This window comes from Chelonoidis abingdonii, chromosome 3 (genome assembly GCF_003597395.2).
Source record: "Chelonoidis abingdonii isolate Lonesome George chromosome 3, CheloAbing_2.0, whole genome shotgun sequence".
Classification (NCBI taxonomy): Eukaryota; Metazoa; Chordata; order Testudines; family Testudinidae; genus Chelonoidis; species Chelonoidis abingdonii.
The window spans coordinates 139,800,200-139,813,159 of record NC_133771.1 but is presented as its reverse complement, the minus strand read 5'-3'; the positions used below and the strand labels follow the sequence as shown (position 1 = coordinate 139,813,159).

The following is a 12,960-nucleotide window of genomic DNA, read 5'->3' as shown; positions in this document are numbered from 1 at the left end:
GAGTGATCAGTCCATCCGGATAGCTTACATTTCATCTTCCAAAGGTGGGGCTTTCCCCGGGTAGACCTATTTGCCACCAGGAGCAACAGGAAGTGTCCAACGTTTTGCTCCTTCCAGAAACACAGTCTGGGCTCCATCTCGGACATATTCCTGCTACCTTGGGGGAACCACCTCATGTATGCTTTCCTTCCGGTCCCACTCATCCACACGGTGCTGCTCAAGATCCGCAGAAACAGAGCAGACATGATCATGCTGGCCCCAGTGTGGCCATGACAACATTGGAACTCCATGTTTCTGGAGATGTTGGTGGACACCCTGATAGCACTGCCACTTTACCCAGGTCTGATCACACAGGACCATGTTCGCCTCCTTCACCCAGACCTCCAGTCTCTTCATCTCATGGCTTGGTCGCTTCACTGTCAAGCCCAACAGAGCTCCAATGGTTGGATTTGGTGAAGGAGGTGTTGCTTGCTAGCAGGAAACCTTCCACCAGGGCCACTTATCTAGCCAAGTGGAAAAAGTTCTCGTGCTGGTGTGAGCAGTGTCTCACATCTCCACGTCAGACATCTATACCACTCATCCTAGAATACCTACTACATCTGAAACAGCAAGGATTGGCAGGATCATCTATCAGGGTACACCTTGCGGCCATCTCAGAATTTCATCCTGGAGAGTCAGGACGCTGTGTGTTCACCAAGTCCATGGTAGGCCATTTCCTAAACGTTTTGGAAAGGCTTTACCCACATTTTGGACCACCTGTACCCTCTTGGGATCTCAGTCTGGTCCTTTCCAGACTAATGGGAGTCCCGTTTGAACCACTGGCTACATGCTTCCTTCTGTATCTCTCGTGGAAGGTAGCGTTCCTGGTTGCCATCACTTCAGCCAGGAGGGTGTCTGAGTTAAAAGCACTAACCTCCAAATCCCTCCTGCCCTCCCCCAGTCTTCCATAAGGACAAGGTACAGCTCAGGTCTCACCCAGCCTTCCTGTCAAAGGTGGTATCTCAGTTCCACATTGGACAGGACATTTGTCTATAGGTTGTCTGTCCCAAGCTGCATATCAATGTGCGGGAGCAGAGTCTTCATTTGCTAGACTTCCGGAGAGTGCTAGCGTTCTACATTGAGTGTACAAAACCTTTCAGGAAATTGAACCAACTATTCATAGTGGTGGCAGACTGGATGAAAGGACTTCCAGTCTTCTCACAGCGCGTTTCATCATGGATCACGGACTGCATCCGTACTTGCCACACCCTCGTCAAGGTTCCAGCTTCGCCTATTACAGCTCACTCGACGAGGGCTCAAGCCTCATCCACTGCTTTCCTGGCCCAGGTGCCCATCCAGGAGATCTCCAGAGCGGCGACCTGGTCATCCGTGCACATGTTTACTACTCACTATGCCATCACGCAGCATGCCAGAGAGGATGCAGCTTGTGGCAGGGCAGTTCTCCAATCTGTGCTTCCTTAACTCCGACCCCACCTCCAGGGGAGAGCTTGGGAGTCACCTGACTGGAATCGATGTGGACAAGCACTCGAAGATGAAAAAATGGTTAGTCACCTTCCTGTAACTGTTGTTCTTCGAGATGTGTTGTTCATGTCCATTCCAATAGCCACCCTCCTTCCCCTCTGTCGAAGTAGCCAGTAAGAAGGAACTGAAGAGGGGTTGGGTCGACAGGGTCATATATTGAGTGCTGTGCACTCCAGGGAGCTCCCTAGCCAACCCAACAGGAGCTGCTAAGGGAAAAGTTTCCGACGACTGTGCATGTAGCATGCACACACCTGATTGAATGGATGTGAACAACACATCTTGAAGAGCAACAGTTACGTGAAGGTGAGTAACTGTTTTTTCCTCACTAAGGGCTCCTAACACTTGTATAGAGGAGCAGATTTCCTCTCCTGAACTTTTGCAAGATTGGCCCCTAAAGGTGAAATCCTGAGAATTGCTTAGCACCCTCAATTTTCACTGAAGTTAATTGGAATTAAGGGTGGTAAGCACCTTGCTTGGTTAGGCTCTAAATACTTCCTAAAAGTGTTATAAAAAAATATATGTATATATAATATATATATATATTAATGTTTACTTCTTTCTTATCTTTTTATAGGTGGTTTGTCCAGATTGTAGTGATGATATTGCAGTGAAAAAGGACAATGTTCTAGTTCGTTCTTTCAAGGATGGTAAATTGTGAGTAGAAACATAGAAGCTACTAATTAAATATGTGCATCATCTAAAGTGTGTGAGGAAATAAGGCGCGTAGCAAAGAAACTGCTTTTAGCCGATCAATTATTGCAGCAGCCTTACTTTCGGTTTTGAAAGATATGAAAATGAACCATGTTGATGACAGTTATCCTTTAAGTTCTATACTTATTACTTACAGGAAATATAAATCCACCCTTATAATTATCATCTCAAACTATATAGCTACAACTAACTATGTGGTGTAGCAGGCAAGGACTGCTCTCCTGTGGGAGTTTGTGGGACAGTTTGAGATTGCTGCTTTGTTTAGAAGAGATAGCCATGCCTCAGAGAAGATTTTATAGGCCCATGGATATTGGGAAGGAAGGGAAAGAAGAGAATTTTTCAGTAGCCTGTTTCGTCAATAAGATTTGTTTACCAGTATCATAGGAGTCTACGGCAGAATTACCCATTTCATCTGATTAAGAAAGTGTTCTAATACTGATTAGCAGAAGAGAAGAGAATAAATAAAAAATAGAAAATAAGAGTGCTGGCTCATGAAGGAAATATGTGCTCTTAAATGCTTGTGAGGAAAGGAGGGGCTCTGGTAACAGCAATTAATCATTTTTTTCTTTTATGGCAGACTCCATTTTTTATTCAAAAACGGTGGGTCCCCTCTGAGCTAATTTATGCCACTTGATTCAGTATGGCAGAACTCCTTTGCGTTTTGCAGAAAGGATGTTGAAATACAGAACATTTTCATTATAGTTTAGTTTTAGTTTCCTTCTTAACTTTAGAACAGTGGTGCACAAACTTTTCCAGTCGCACCCCTCTTTACTATTTACGGAATCCGTCTGGAGCCCCACATTCATTACTGCATGGCCAAGGCTAGTGCCGGTGTTAGGCATAAGCAGAATAAGCAATTGCTTAAGTTCCTGAACAGCTCAAGGGGTCCCCTCTATGCTTTTTATTATTATTAAGGCTCCAGTCAGTTACGGAGGTAACGGATTCCATGATTTTATGTGATCTCTTCACCTCAGTCCGCATAGCAGTGCATCAGCTTTAGTCCCAGCTGGTGGGGCTTCAACTTCAGAAAATATATCTGCTTAGGGCCTACAAGGGGCTAGCACTGCCTTTGGGCTGGGTGGCCCACTGAGGTGTCAGTGGGTGGAGGTGGCGCTCCCTCCCCGCACCGTCTGGGAGGCCCTGGCATGAGCCATCTGGCATCGCTGCTTGCTCCCCTTTCCTCCTGAACATTCCTCCACGCCCCACAGTTTGCGCACCACTAGTCTAGAGTATGATTTCAGCAAATTCCTTGACAGTAAGTAATTCACAGACCTGTGCAGGTCAGTAAAGGAATCCACCTAACACCATGGAACCCCAGTTCAGATTGGGATCTCTGGATACAATACCTATTACTAATATTTTCTTTTTGTATAATTCTGAAATCTTTTTCACACTGATAATACTTTTTGCAAATTATATCAATAATGGTGTGAGGTTTTTGGTGACTTGTTAAATTAACATTATGCCTTTTCTGAAATGTCCCAAAATATTACTATTGATTATTGTGACACCTGCTTTTCAGAGAATGCTTTCCTTAATGTGCTAATGAATGGATGCTCTTGATTAAGGCTACGATTTAGTCATGAGTATTTTTAGTAAAAGTCTTGGACTGGTCACGGACAGTAAATAAAAATTCATGGCCCGTGACCTGTCCATGAATTTTACTAAAAATACCCCCGACTAAACCTTGGAGCGGGGGACAGCATCACCAGCTGCTGGGGGCCACTCCTGGGGGACCGATGCTTTAGAACCAGCTGCCCAGGACCGCCCAAGCAGTGTCTGGTGTGGCTGGCTTCCGGGCCACCTGAGCAGCTGGCTGCAGAGCCGCTCCAGCAGTGGACGGTGTGGCTGTCTCTGGGGCCACCTGAGCAACCTCTGCTTGGGCAGCCCTGAGGTCAGCTACACTGACTTCTGCAGAAATCACAGAGGTCACAGATACCTGTAATCACGGAATCCATGACTTCTGCAACCTCCATGACAGACATGGAGCCCTACTCATGGTCCACCCAAATTTTTAAGGCAGTTGGATTTTTTCACCTCAATTTTTTTTAATACTGTACAAAACTGTAATAGTAAAAAGGGTATATTATAATTAACTGTCAGCAATATTTAACTTGCTAAAGAATGTATTGTCTTATTGAAATAAACTTGCATGATAAATGGTGATTTATTGATGCCATCATCCAGATATATTTCTTATGCTCTTTCTGCACATTTAATAGCTCTGTGTATTGTTTGATATTATCCCTTTGTAACAGGGGTTATCAAACTATTTTTTTTCTGCCCCCCCCCCCCCCCGAAAATATTTCAAGCTTGTTACCAGACATAGCTTTCGTGGCATCAGTGCACATCCCTGCAGAGCCAAGTAACCATACCATGCCACCCTTACGTCTGTGATGCTGCTGGCAGTGTCTGTGCCTTCAGAGCTGGGCAGCCAGCTAGTAGCCGCAGCTCTCCAGCTGCCCACCTCTGAAGACAGTGCCACCAGCAGCAGCGCAGAAGTAAGGGTGGCAGTACCATACCATACCATTCCACCCTTACTTCTGTGCTGCTGCAGAGTGATGGCACTGTCTTCAGAGGTAGGCACCTGGCTAGCAGCTGCCGCTGCCCAACCACCGAGCTGTGAAGGGAAAGAAAAAGGTTGAGTCAGGAAAAATCACGGAAGTTTGTTCGTATTTCAAAAATCCACCAGGACAGAGATCGGAGGACCAAAAAAGAGGTCATATCCAGGAAAATCTGACATATGGTAACCCTTGATCTCACAACCCCGCTGCAATAGCCTTGTGACCGCCTTTGGGTAGGATCCCCAGTTTGAGAAATGCTGGCTTTTAAAAATATGTGATTTTAAAAAAGTAGACTTTAAATAATTGTTGCCTTGTCAACACTCTTTTAAATTCTCTAGTGCTTCTGTACCAAGAAAAGATGTTCGAGAAATTAGTGAAGCTTCACCAAAGCTTGATGCTTTGTTAAAACAAGGTAAGAATAACCTTTAAATACAAAAAGAGCACATTTTTTTCTTGTTTAATTACAATTAGCTAGTGATATATATCGCACCAAATATATAAGAAAGCATGTTTTTGCATTCTGTAAAATTACAGAAATATGGCTTCCCTGTGATGTTGTCTACAGATATTTAGAAATGAAAAGTTTCAATAAGTCATCAAGCACAATCTTTAAAAGCATAAAAATTATAATGCATTGATTATAAATGCTGGAACAACAAACAAAAGGAGTAGTAATGTAGTGGAAACCAACTTCATGGATTTTGCCTGAAATCCAGTCCCCTGTGTTGGGCCTTAATAAAGTTGTGCACACATGATAGCTTTGAAAGGGTTGCCTCCACACCTTCCGCATGCTAGAGTGGGGGGCTCTTTGGGAAGCTACATGGTGTGTTCAACTAATCTTGCAAAATAAATGCTTATATTATTGTTACCTCAGTCCTCTTTATTCCCCATTCCTATCCTTCTATTTATCCACCAGTTGCGTCTTGTCATTAATTTGAACCTTAAATTCTTTAGGACAGGGATGCCTCTTAATTATATGTTTGTGTGTGGCCTAGCACAGTGGGTTTGTGCCTTTAGGCATCACTTCAGCGTAAATAATAATAACTGTAAATAACTTGGAGTGCCTGATGTAGAGAGAAATGGGTATGCATGGCTGAGCACCTCTGCATAAGGATCCAGATAAGGAGTGGTTGTGGAACAACACTGCTGAAGTCCTATGATTTGGGGCTGGATTCTCACCCTTCCCTTGCCTTCCCCTAAGCGTTTTTTTTTGTTTTTTTTTTTAAGCAAATTGATCCTTCTTCTAATGCTAATAAATGTTGGTCTTCTTTCAGCCTTTGACCAAGCCCTTGAATTCCGTAAAAGCAGAACTGTTCCCAGTAACTGGAAGACTGAGTTGAAAGAGGAGAGCTCCAGCAGTGAAGCTGAAGAAGAGGAAGAAGATGAAAAAGAAAAAGAGGATAATAGCAGTGAAGAAGAGGCAAGTATAACATTGCAAACTGGGTGGTTTCGACAGGGAGGTTTTACAAATGCAAATGTGATCTAAGAAAGACGTGTGTTAAAGATACAAGGAGCATGAAAATCTGTGCTGATGAATTCTAAGCAGAGTGCCAATATACAGCTGATGAGAATAGACAAATTAACAACTGTGAATGGACTTAGGAAGCTACCTCTTCACACACACACAATCGAAGGACTGAATCAATAGGAGCTAAAGATAGGTGCAGGGCTGTTGTAACCACTAGGCGAACTAGGTGGCTGCCTAAGGTGTCAAGATTTGGGGGCGGCAAAAAGCGGTGTCTGGGGTCACGGGAGTCAGCTGAGCGGGGCGGGGCAGGGAATAAGGTCTCCATAACAAACCCGCCCCCGCAGCAAGGGGCGCCGCGCAAGACAGTCAGTGGAAGTCTGCAGCGGAGCAAGGAGGAGACACAGCTGGGCACGGCAACCAGCGCAGCCAAGGGACAGTGCCGTTGGGGGAGTCAGGATGTGGTCCTGAGCTCAGATGAGCTTCGCCCTCCAACGCATTGCGCCTGGGGCTGGGTGCAGCCACCTCCTGGGGCGAGGGAAAGTGAAACTAAACCCTGGAGCGCAAGGGAGGGAAAAGGGCTGGTGCAGGTGTCACTTCCAAACACGCACGCACCCACCCACCCGGTGGCACTGTGCCAATGCGCAGAGCCGGCCCTGATCCCCAGGGAGATCCTGCCCTGCTCCCTGGGAGAGCCTGCCTCTGCCCTCCTCGCCCCTGGGTCCCCCCCGGAGGGCGAAGTACTCAGAGCCTGGGAACGTTTAGAGACCATGAGAGCTGGGAGCATTCTCCGCCTCCTCCTTGCTCATAGGTTCTCCCAGGCCAGAAGAGACCATTGTGATCATCTCCTCTGACTCCCTTAATATTCTAATGAACAATGCCACATTATGCAGTATTCATTTTTGAAAGTTTATAATAAGCGATGCTCCAGGGGGGAGTAGGGACGCAAGTTGGAAGTTTTGCCTAGGGTGCAAAATATCCTTGCACCGGCCCTGGATAGGTGAAAGACCAAATCCAAAGACTGAGCCTAGGTTCAGATAGAGCCCTCACTGCACCTGAAGTAGCAATATGTAAGGGCCAAGATCTATGTTGTTGGGATGGGGCAGGGTAGTGCAAGGGTGAGATGGGAATGAGAGACATGCTGCCAAGTGTATCTTACTGTTACCCGAAAAAAGTCCAGAACGTGCCCCTGACTAATATACGTTCCTGCATGCTAATACTAATATACGTTGCATGCCTGCAAGCTAATTGTAGAGACTGAATGTCTCCTAGCTGTGATTAAAAATATATATTTATTGTACCTATATTTATTGCAACAAAAATGATTAGGGGAATGGCTTTCATGTGAGGAGCGATTAATAAGACTGGGACTTTTCAGCTTGGAAAAGAGACAACTGGGGGGGATATGGTAGAGGTTTATAAAATTATGACTGTTGTGGAGATAGTAAATAAGGAAGTGTTATTTACTCCTTCTCATAACACAAGACCTAGGGATCACCAAATGAAATGAATAGGCAGCAGGTTTAAAACAAACAAAAGGATGTATTTTTTCACACAATGCACACACAACCTGTGGAACTTCTTGCCAGAGGATGTTCAAAAAAGAACTAGATGAGTTCATGGACACTAGGTCCATCAATGACTATTAGCCAAAATGGGCAGGGATGGTGTCGCTAGCCTCTGTTTTCCAGAAGCTAGAAATGGGTGACAGGGGATGGATCACTTGATGATTACCTGTTCTTTTCATTCCCTCTGGGGGCACCTCACATTGGCCACTTCCAGAAGACAGGATACTGGGCTAGATGGATCTTTGATCTGACCCCAGTATGGCTGTTCTTATGTTCTTACCTGATTTTCTGCTATCAACTTCCTCAAACCTGGGTTCCACTAGTTTGTGGTGGTGAAACGTGAGGGATGAATTTGTCCTGATACTTTTTTAATCTTTCAAATAATTACAAAAAATGTTTAAGTTGTTGTATCTCTCCTCTTTCCTCTCCAGTGATAGAATTGGTTCACTAGATGTTATCTCTTTGCCTACCCTGACAAAAAGAAACAGAAGAACTTTCAGGCAAGGCGCCAGCCCACCCACTCCTCTTCCACCTCTGTCTTTTCTCCTTTGTTTTGGAAGTATGGAGTGCAGTCCTGTGCCCATCTTCTAATTAACTGTTCTTTTTCTCCCAGTCTCCAGTCCAGAAATAAGACAAGAGAAAAGATGAAAGTCAGAGGAAAGAACTCTGCTTTACAGCTGGCTATAAGGCTGTGTGTGTGGAGGGGGTCTGATTCCTTTATTTCCTCTACTTTCTTTTGGTGCTCAGATTCTGGCTCTGTCCAGAGCACCCCTCCTTTATCCAGGGACTGGGAGCTGTTTCTCTTGACTCAGTTATTCATCCCTGCAATGCTGACTGCAATGTAGCAGCCTAATGCTCCCATCCCTGGGTAGAGCTGTAGACATGAGGTTGAACTGTCTGGGTCCTAAACGACTACTGTATTCTGTCTCTCAACCCATCTTCCCTGGTTGGGGCTTTTCAGGAGGCTACAGGTGTGTGAGGTTGGAATTCTGCCATCTTTCGAGACTTACTTAGTCATATGGTGCCCTCCTATGTTCCTTTCAGGGTTTGCTAACTGTAAGAATGTCTCTGTCTGTTGTTCTTACCTACTCATGCTAGCAGAAAGTGTAATGCTCACTTCTCCTGGAAGGGCCACTTGGGAGGCCATAGGTGAGGAGAATCTGAGCTCTTAAGTACTTCTGTTTTTAAGGGCTTGGCCTTTAGAGCCTTTGCCTTTGGGAGGTAGCTACAGCTCCTTTTGCCAGCCTTGCCTTTGCTGGTGTAGCATGAGCTGTTGTTCCTTCCCTGTGCAAGCTCCCTAAATGCCTTGGTGAACTCTTGACACCTTCAAATCTAATGGGATTTGCTATGGTAGTTCTGAAATTGCTTCTCTGGTGTCTCTGGCATCTACTGAGCTGGAGGTTTACAAAGTAATGGCTAGAGCTTCGCTTTCTTTTTTTGAGTGGCAGAAATATGATCCTACCCTGTTTTTCTCCTGTCTCCTGTCTCCTCTTTCTATGGGTTTCCTGCATGGGAGGCCTTTCTCCTCAGACAAAATATATGAGAGAGAACTCTTGGAACTAGACAGTCTTTCCCCTCCAGATTTCTCTAGTTCATCCCGGGCCATGAAGAATTTCATTGGTTCTTCTTTGAGTGATTGCTCCTGTGTATTCCACAATAGATATGCGTGCTCCCCCCACCTTCAGTTCCTTCTTGCTGCCAGTGAAGGTAGTTGGAACTTCAGTACTCCAGCTTTGCTGCAGCCCTTCTTCTTGGCCTTAGTGGCCTCCCTTCTGTGGTGGTCCTGCCTGAGCATTATGTTGCAAGGGGTTCCCTTCAGGGAGGCCAACCCATCCATAGACCTGATGTCCAATGCTTCAGACCTGGGCTGGGGAGCCCACACGGGGAAGGTGCAAACCCAGGGAACATGTTCATCCCTGGCCTTGCCCCTTCACATAAATATCAAAGAGCTCAGGGCAGTTCAGTTGGCGTGCGTGGCGTTCCTCACACACCTCCGCAGAAGGTGGTCAGAGTCCTCACGGACAACACAGCCGCCATGTAGTATATCAACAGGCAAGGCAGGACTCGCTCCCTTGCCCTCTACCAATAAGTCCTGAACCTATGCGGGTTTTGTATAGCCCATGATATCTCCCTGAGGGCAGCTCACCTCCCAGGCGTATGCAATATGCAAGCGGACTGCCTCAGCTGGGTCTTCTTCCCCCCAGTATGAGTGGGCGCTCCACTCGGAGGTCGCTCACTGGCTCTTCCAAGAGTGGGGAGCTCCCCAGATTGACCTGTTGCAACCCGTCAGAACCAGAGTTGCCCTCAGTTCCCCTCTGGGGGAGGGGAAGGCATGATCTCTGACACATTCTTCCTGAGCTGGTCGGGCCAGCTCCTCTACACCTTTCCCCCATTCCCCCTCATTGCCAAAGTCCTTCAGAAGGTGAGAATGGACAAGGCGAGGGTCACTCTCATAGTCCCGGCATGGGCCCACCAGCACTGATACGGGCCCCTCCTACGACTCTTGGCGGCCCCCCTGAGGAAGCTGCCGCTCCACCTGGACCTCCTCTCTGAGGACGGGGGGGCGCCTCCTCCATGCCAATCTAGCCATGCTCCACCTGACAGTGTGGCTGCTCCGTGGCTGAATGAGGAGGAGAGTAGGTGTTCAGAGCAGGTAAGGCGAGCCCTCCTGGAAAGCAGGAAGCCATCCACGCGTCGGACGTACGTGGCGAAGTGGTCCAGGTTTGCCAGGTGGGCGAGTGAGCGGGGAATGTCCCCTTCTGCCGTACCTCTACAGTTTTACCCTGGACTACCTCCTATTCCTTAGGGCCCAGGGACTGGCACCTGCCTCAGTCAGAGTGCACCTGACGGCCATATCGGCTTTTCACCCTCCGGTGCAAGGCCACTCAGTCTTCTCCCACTCGATGACCTCCCAGTTCCTGAAGGGCCTTGACCGCTTGTTCCCATATGCCAGGGCCCCCGTGCCGCAATGGGACCTCAACTTGGTCTTGTCCCGTCTCACGGGACCCCCCCTTCGAGCCCCTGGCTCCGTGTTCCTGGTTGCACCTCTCCTGGAAGGTGGCCTTCCTGGTGGTGATCACATCAGCCAGACGTGTCTCAGAGTTCAGGGCCTTAACCTCAGAACCCACCATATGGTTTTCCATAAGGATAAAGTCCAGCTCCGCCCACACCCAGCGTTCCTCCCGAAGGTGGTTTCCGCCTTCCGTATGGAGCAGAGCATCTTCCTTCCCGTGCTCTGTCCAAAGCCCCATTCCTCCAACGAGGATCACTGCCTTCATACACTCAATGTGCGCAGAGTGTTGGCTTTTTACCTGGATTGGACTAAGCTGTTCTGGAAATCCTCTCAACTCTTTATTGCCTCGGCCGAGCGGGCTAAGAGGCAACCCATCTCCACGCAGCGGCTTTCCCACTGGATCACCTCGTGCATACGCATGTGTTATGATTTGGTAGGGGTTCCCCTGCCACCTACCGTTAGGGCACACTTTACGGGGGCTCAGGCCTCATCAGCTACCTATGTCGCCAATGTCCCCATCCAGGACATTTGTAGGGCGGCCACGTAGGCCTCAGTTCACATATTTACTTCGCATTACGCAGTCATCTCCCAGTCTAGGGATGATGCTGGGTTTGGCAGGGCGGTACTTTGTCCCGAACCATTGTGAACTCCTAGCCACCTCCAACAGATATTGCTTGGAATCATCTACTGTGGAATACACAGGAGCAGTTACTCGAAGAAGAAAGGACAGTTACCTGTTCCATTACTGGCGTTCTTCGAGATGTGTTGCTCCTGTCTATTCCACACCCTGTCCTGCTTGCCCTCTGTCGGAGTTGTCCGGCAAGAAGGAACCGAGGGCAGGGAGAGCCCGTGGCTCCCCTTATAGCGTGATATACAGGCGCCACTCCAGGGGTCGCCGCGGTGCTCCTCCAGTACGGGTACTGCTAAGGGAAAAACTTCCGGCAGCGGTACACGTGGCGAGCACGCATACCTACTGTGGAATAGACAGGAGCAACACATCTCGAAGAACGCCAGTTACGGAACAAGTAACTGTCCTTTCCCTTATTACTACACACATGGCCTCTCTAACTGCAGTTCAGGTCATGGGTAGGAACAGTTTTTTTATTTCCATCATCTTCTTTTCACACTTCGATACCATAGTGATAAGTGCCATAGAAATCTGAGAGATTAGGTTCTTTCCTGCTCTTTTTTTTTTTTTTAAGGCTCCTTTCCGTCCAGTGTCCCCCTCCAAATGGGGCTCTGCCTCCTAGTCTCGTCTACTTTACTAGTATGATGGGAATAGGAGGACTAAATCTAGCTTCAGCCAAATATGGAGGTGTAGACTAGGATCCACTTTGAGTTATAATAAAATATATATAGTATGAGTGTTAGCAGTGAGCTGCTTGCTTCCTCAAGTTAGAAACAAGTTACCTTGCTGACTCCTTTAACCTTCATAATGCTGATAGGTACACTGGTATTCCCAAAGTAAACACCGATGAGATTATCTAATGTTGCAATAGGCTGAGATGGCAGAATATTGAAGGTTATAAGTCTGCATCTAACTATCTCCCAGGATGCCTTGGCATCAGGGCCGGCGCTTTCATTTAGGCAACCTAGGCAATCGCCTAGGGCGCCAGGATTATTGGTGGGTGGTGTTTTGCTGGAGGGGGCGGCAGGCGACTCCAATGGAGCTGCCGCAGTCGTGCCTGCGGACGGTCGACTGCTCGCGTGGCTCCGGTGGACCTCCCACAGGCACGACTGCGGCAGCTCCACCAGAACCGCGAAGCAGCTGACCGTCTGCAGCCACGACTGCGGCAGCTCCACTGGAGCCATGGGAGCAGCGCGCAGGGCGGTGAAATTGCCGTGTGCCTAGGGCGCTAAAACCCCTAGCACCGGTTCTGCTTGGCATCAGAGTACAGCCAGTTTAGTTCTTCGTGAGATTCTCAGAATAGCAGGAATAATTTAACTTGCTACAGTGTCTCACTTCAGTCCCCCTGCAAAATCCACTGGGTCTGCACACTCTGAGAATGTACAAACACTCTTCTGTAGATCTTGACATATCAACTCTTAATTCTGTCCCATTAGCACATTGTCCTAGAATCTAGCAGGGAATTTAATTACAACAAAGGATACCTACTT

The 12,960-nt window shown here is 47.5% G+C and overlaps 1 protein-coding gene across 3 annotated transcripts in view; it reads left to right on the top strand.

Annotated features, from left to right (window-relative positions):
* Window positions 1–12,960, top strand: part of ARID4B (AT-rich interaction domain 4B) — a 189,393-nt gene that overhangs the window by 95,676 nt on the left and 80,757 nt on the right. For all 3 annotated transcript variants that reach the window (XM_075064167.1, XM_075064164.1, XM_075064166.1), the window contains exons 9-11: window positions 2,096–2,175; window positions 5,135–5,208; window positions 6,071–6,216. In XM_075064167.1, the coding sequence (XP_074920268.1) occupies window positions 2,096–2,175; window positions 5,135–5,208; window positions 6,071–6,216 (300 nt within the window). The remainder of the gene's footprint in view (window positions 1–2,095; window positions 2,176–5,134; window positions 5,209–6,070; window positions 6,217–12,960) is intronic.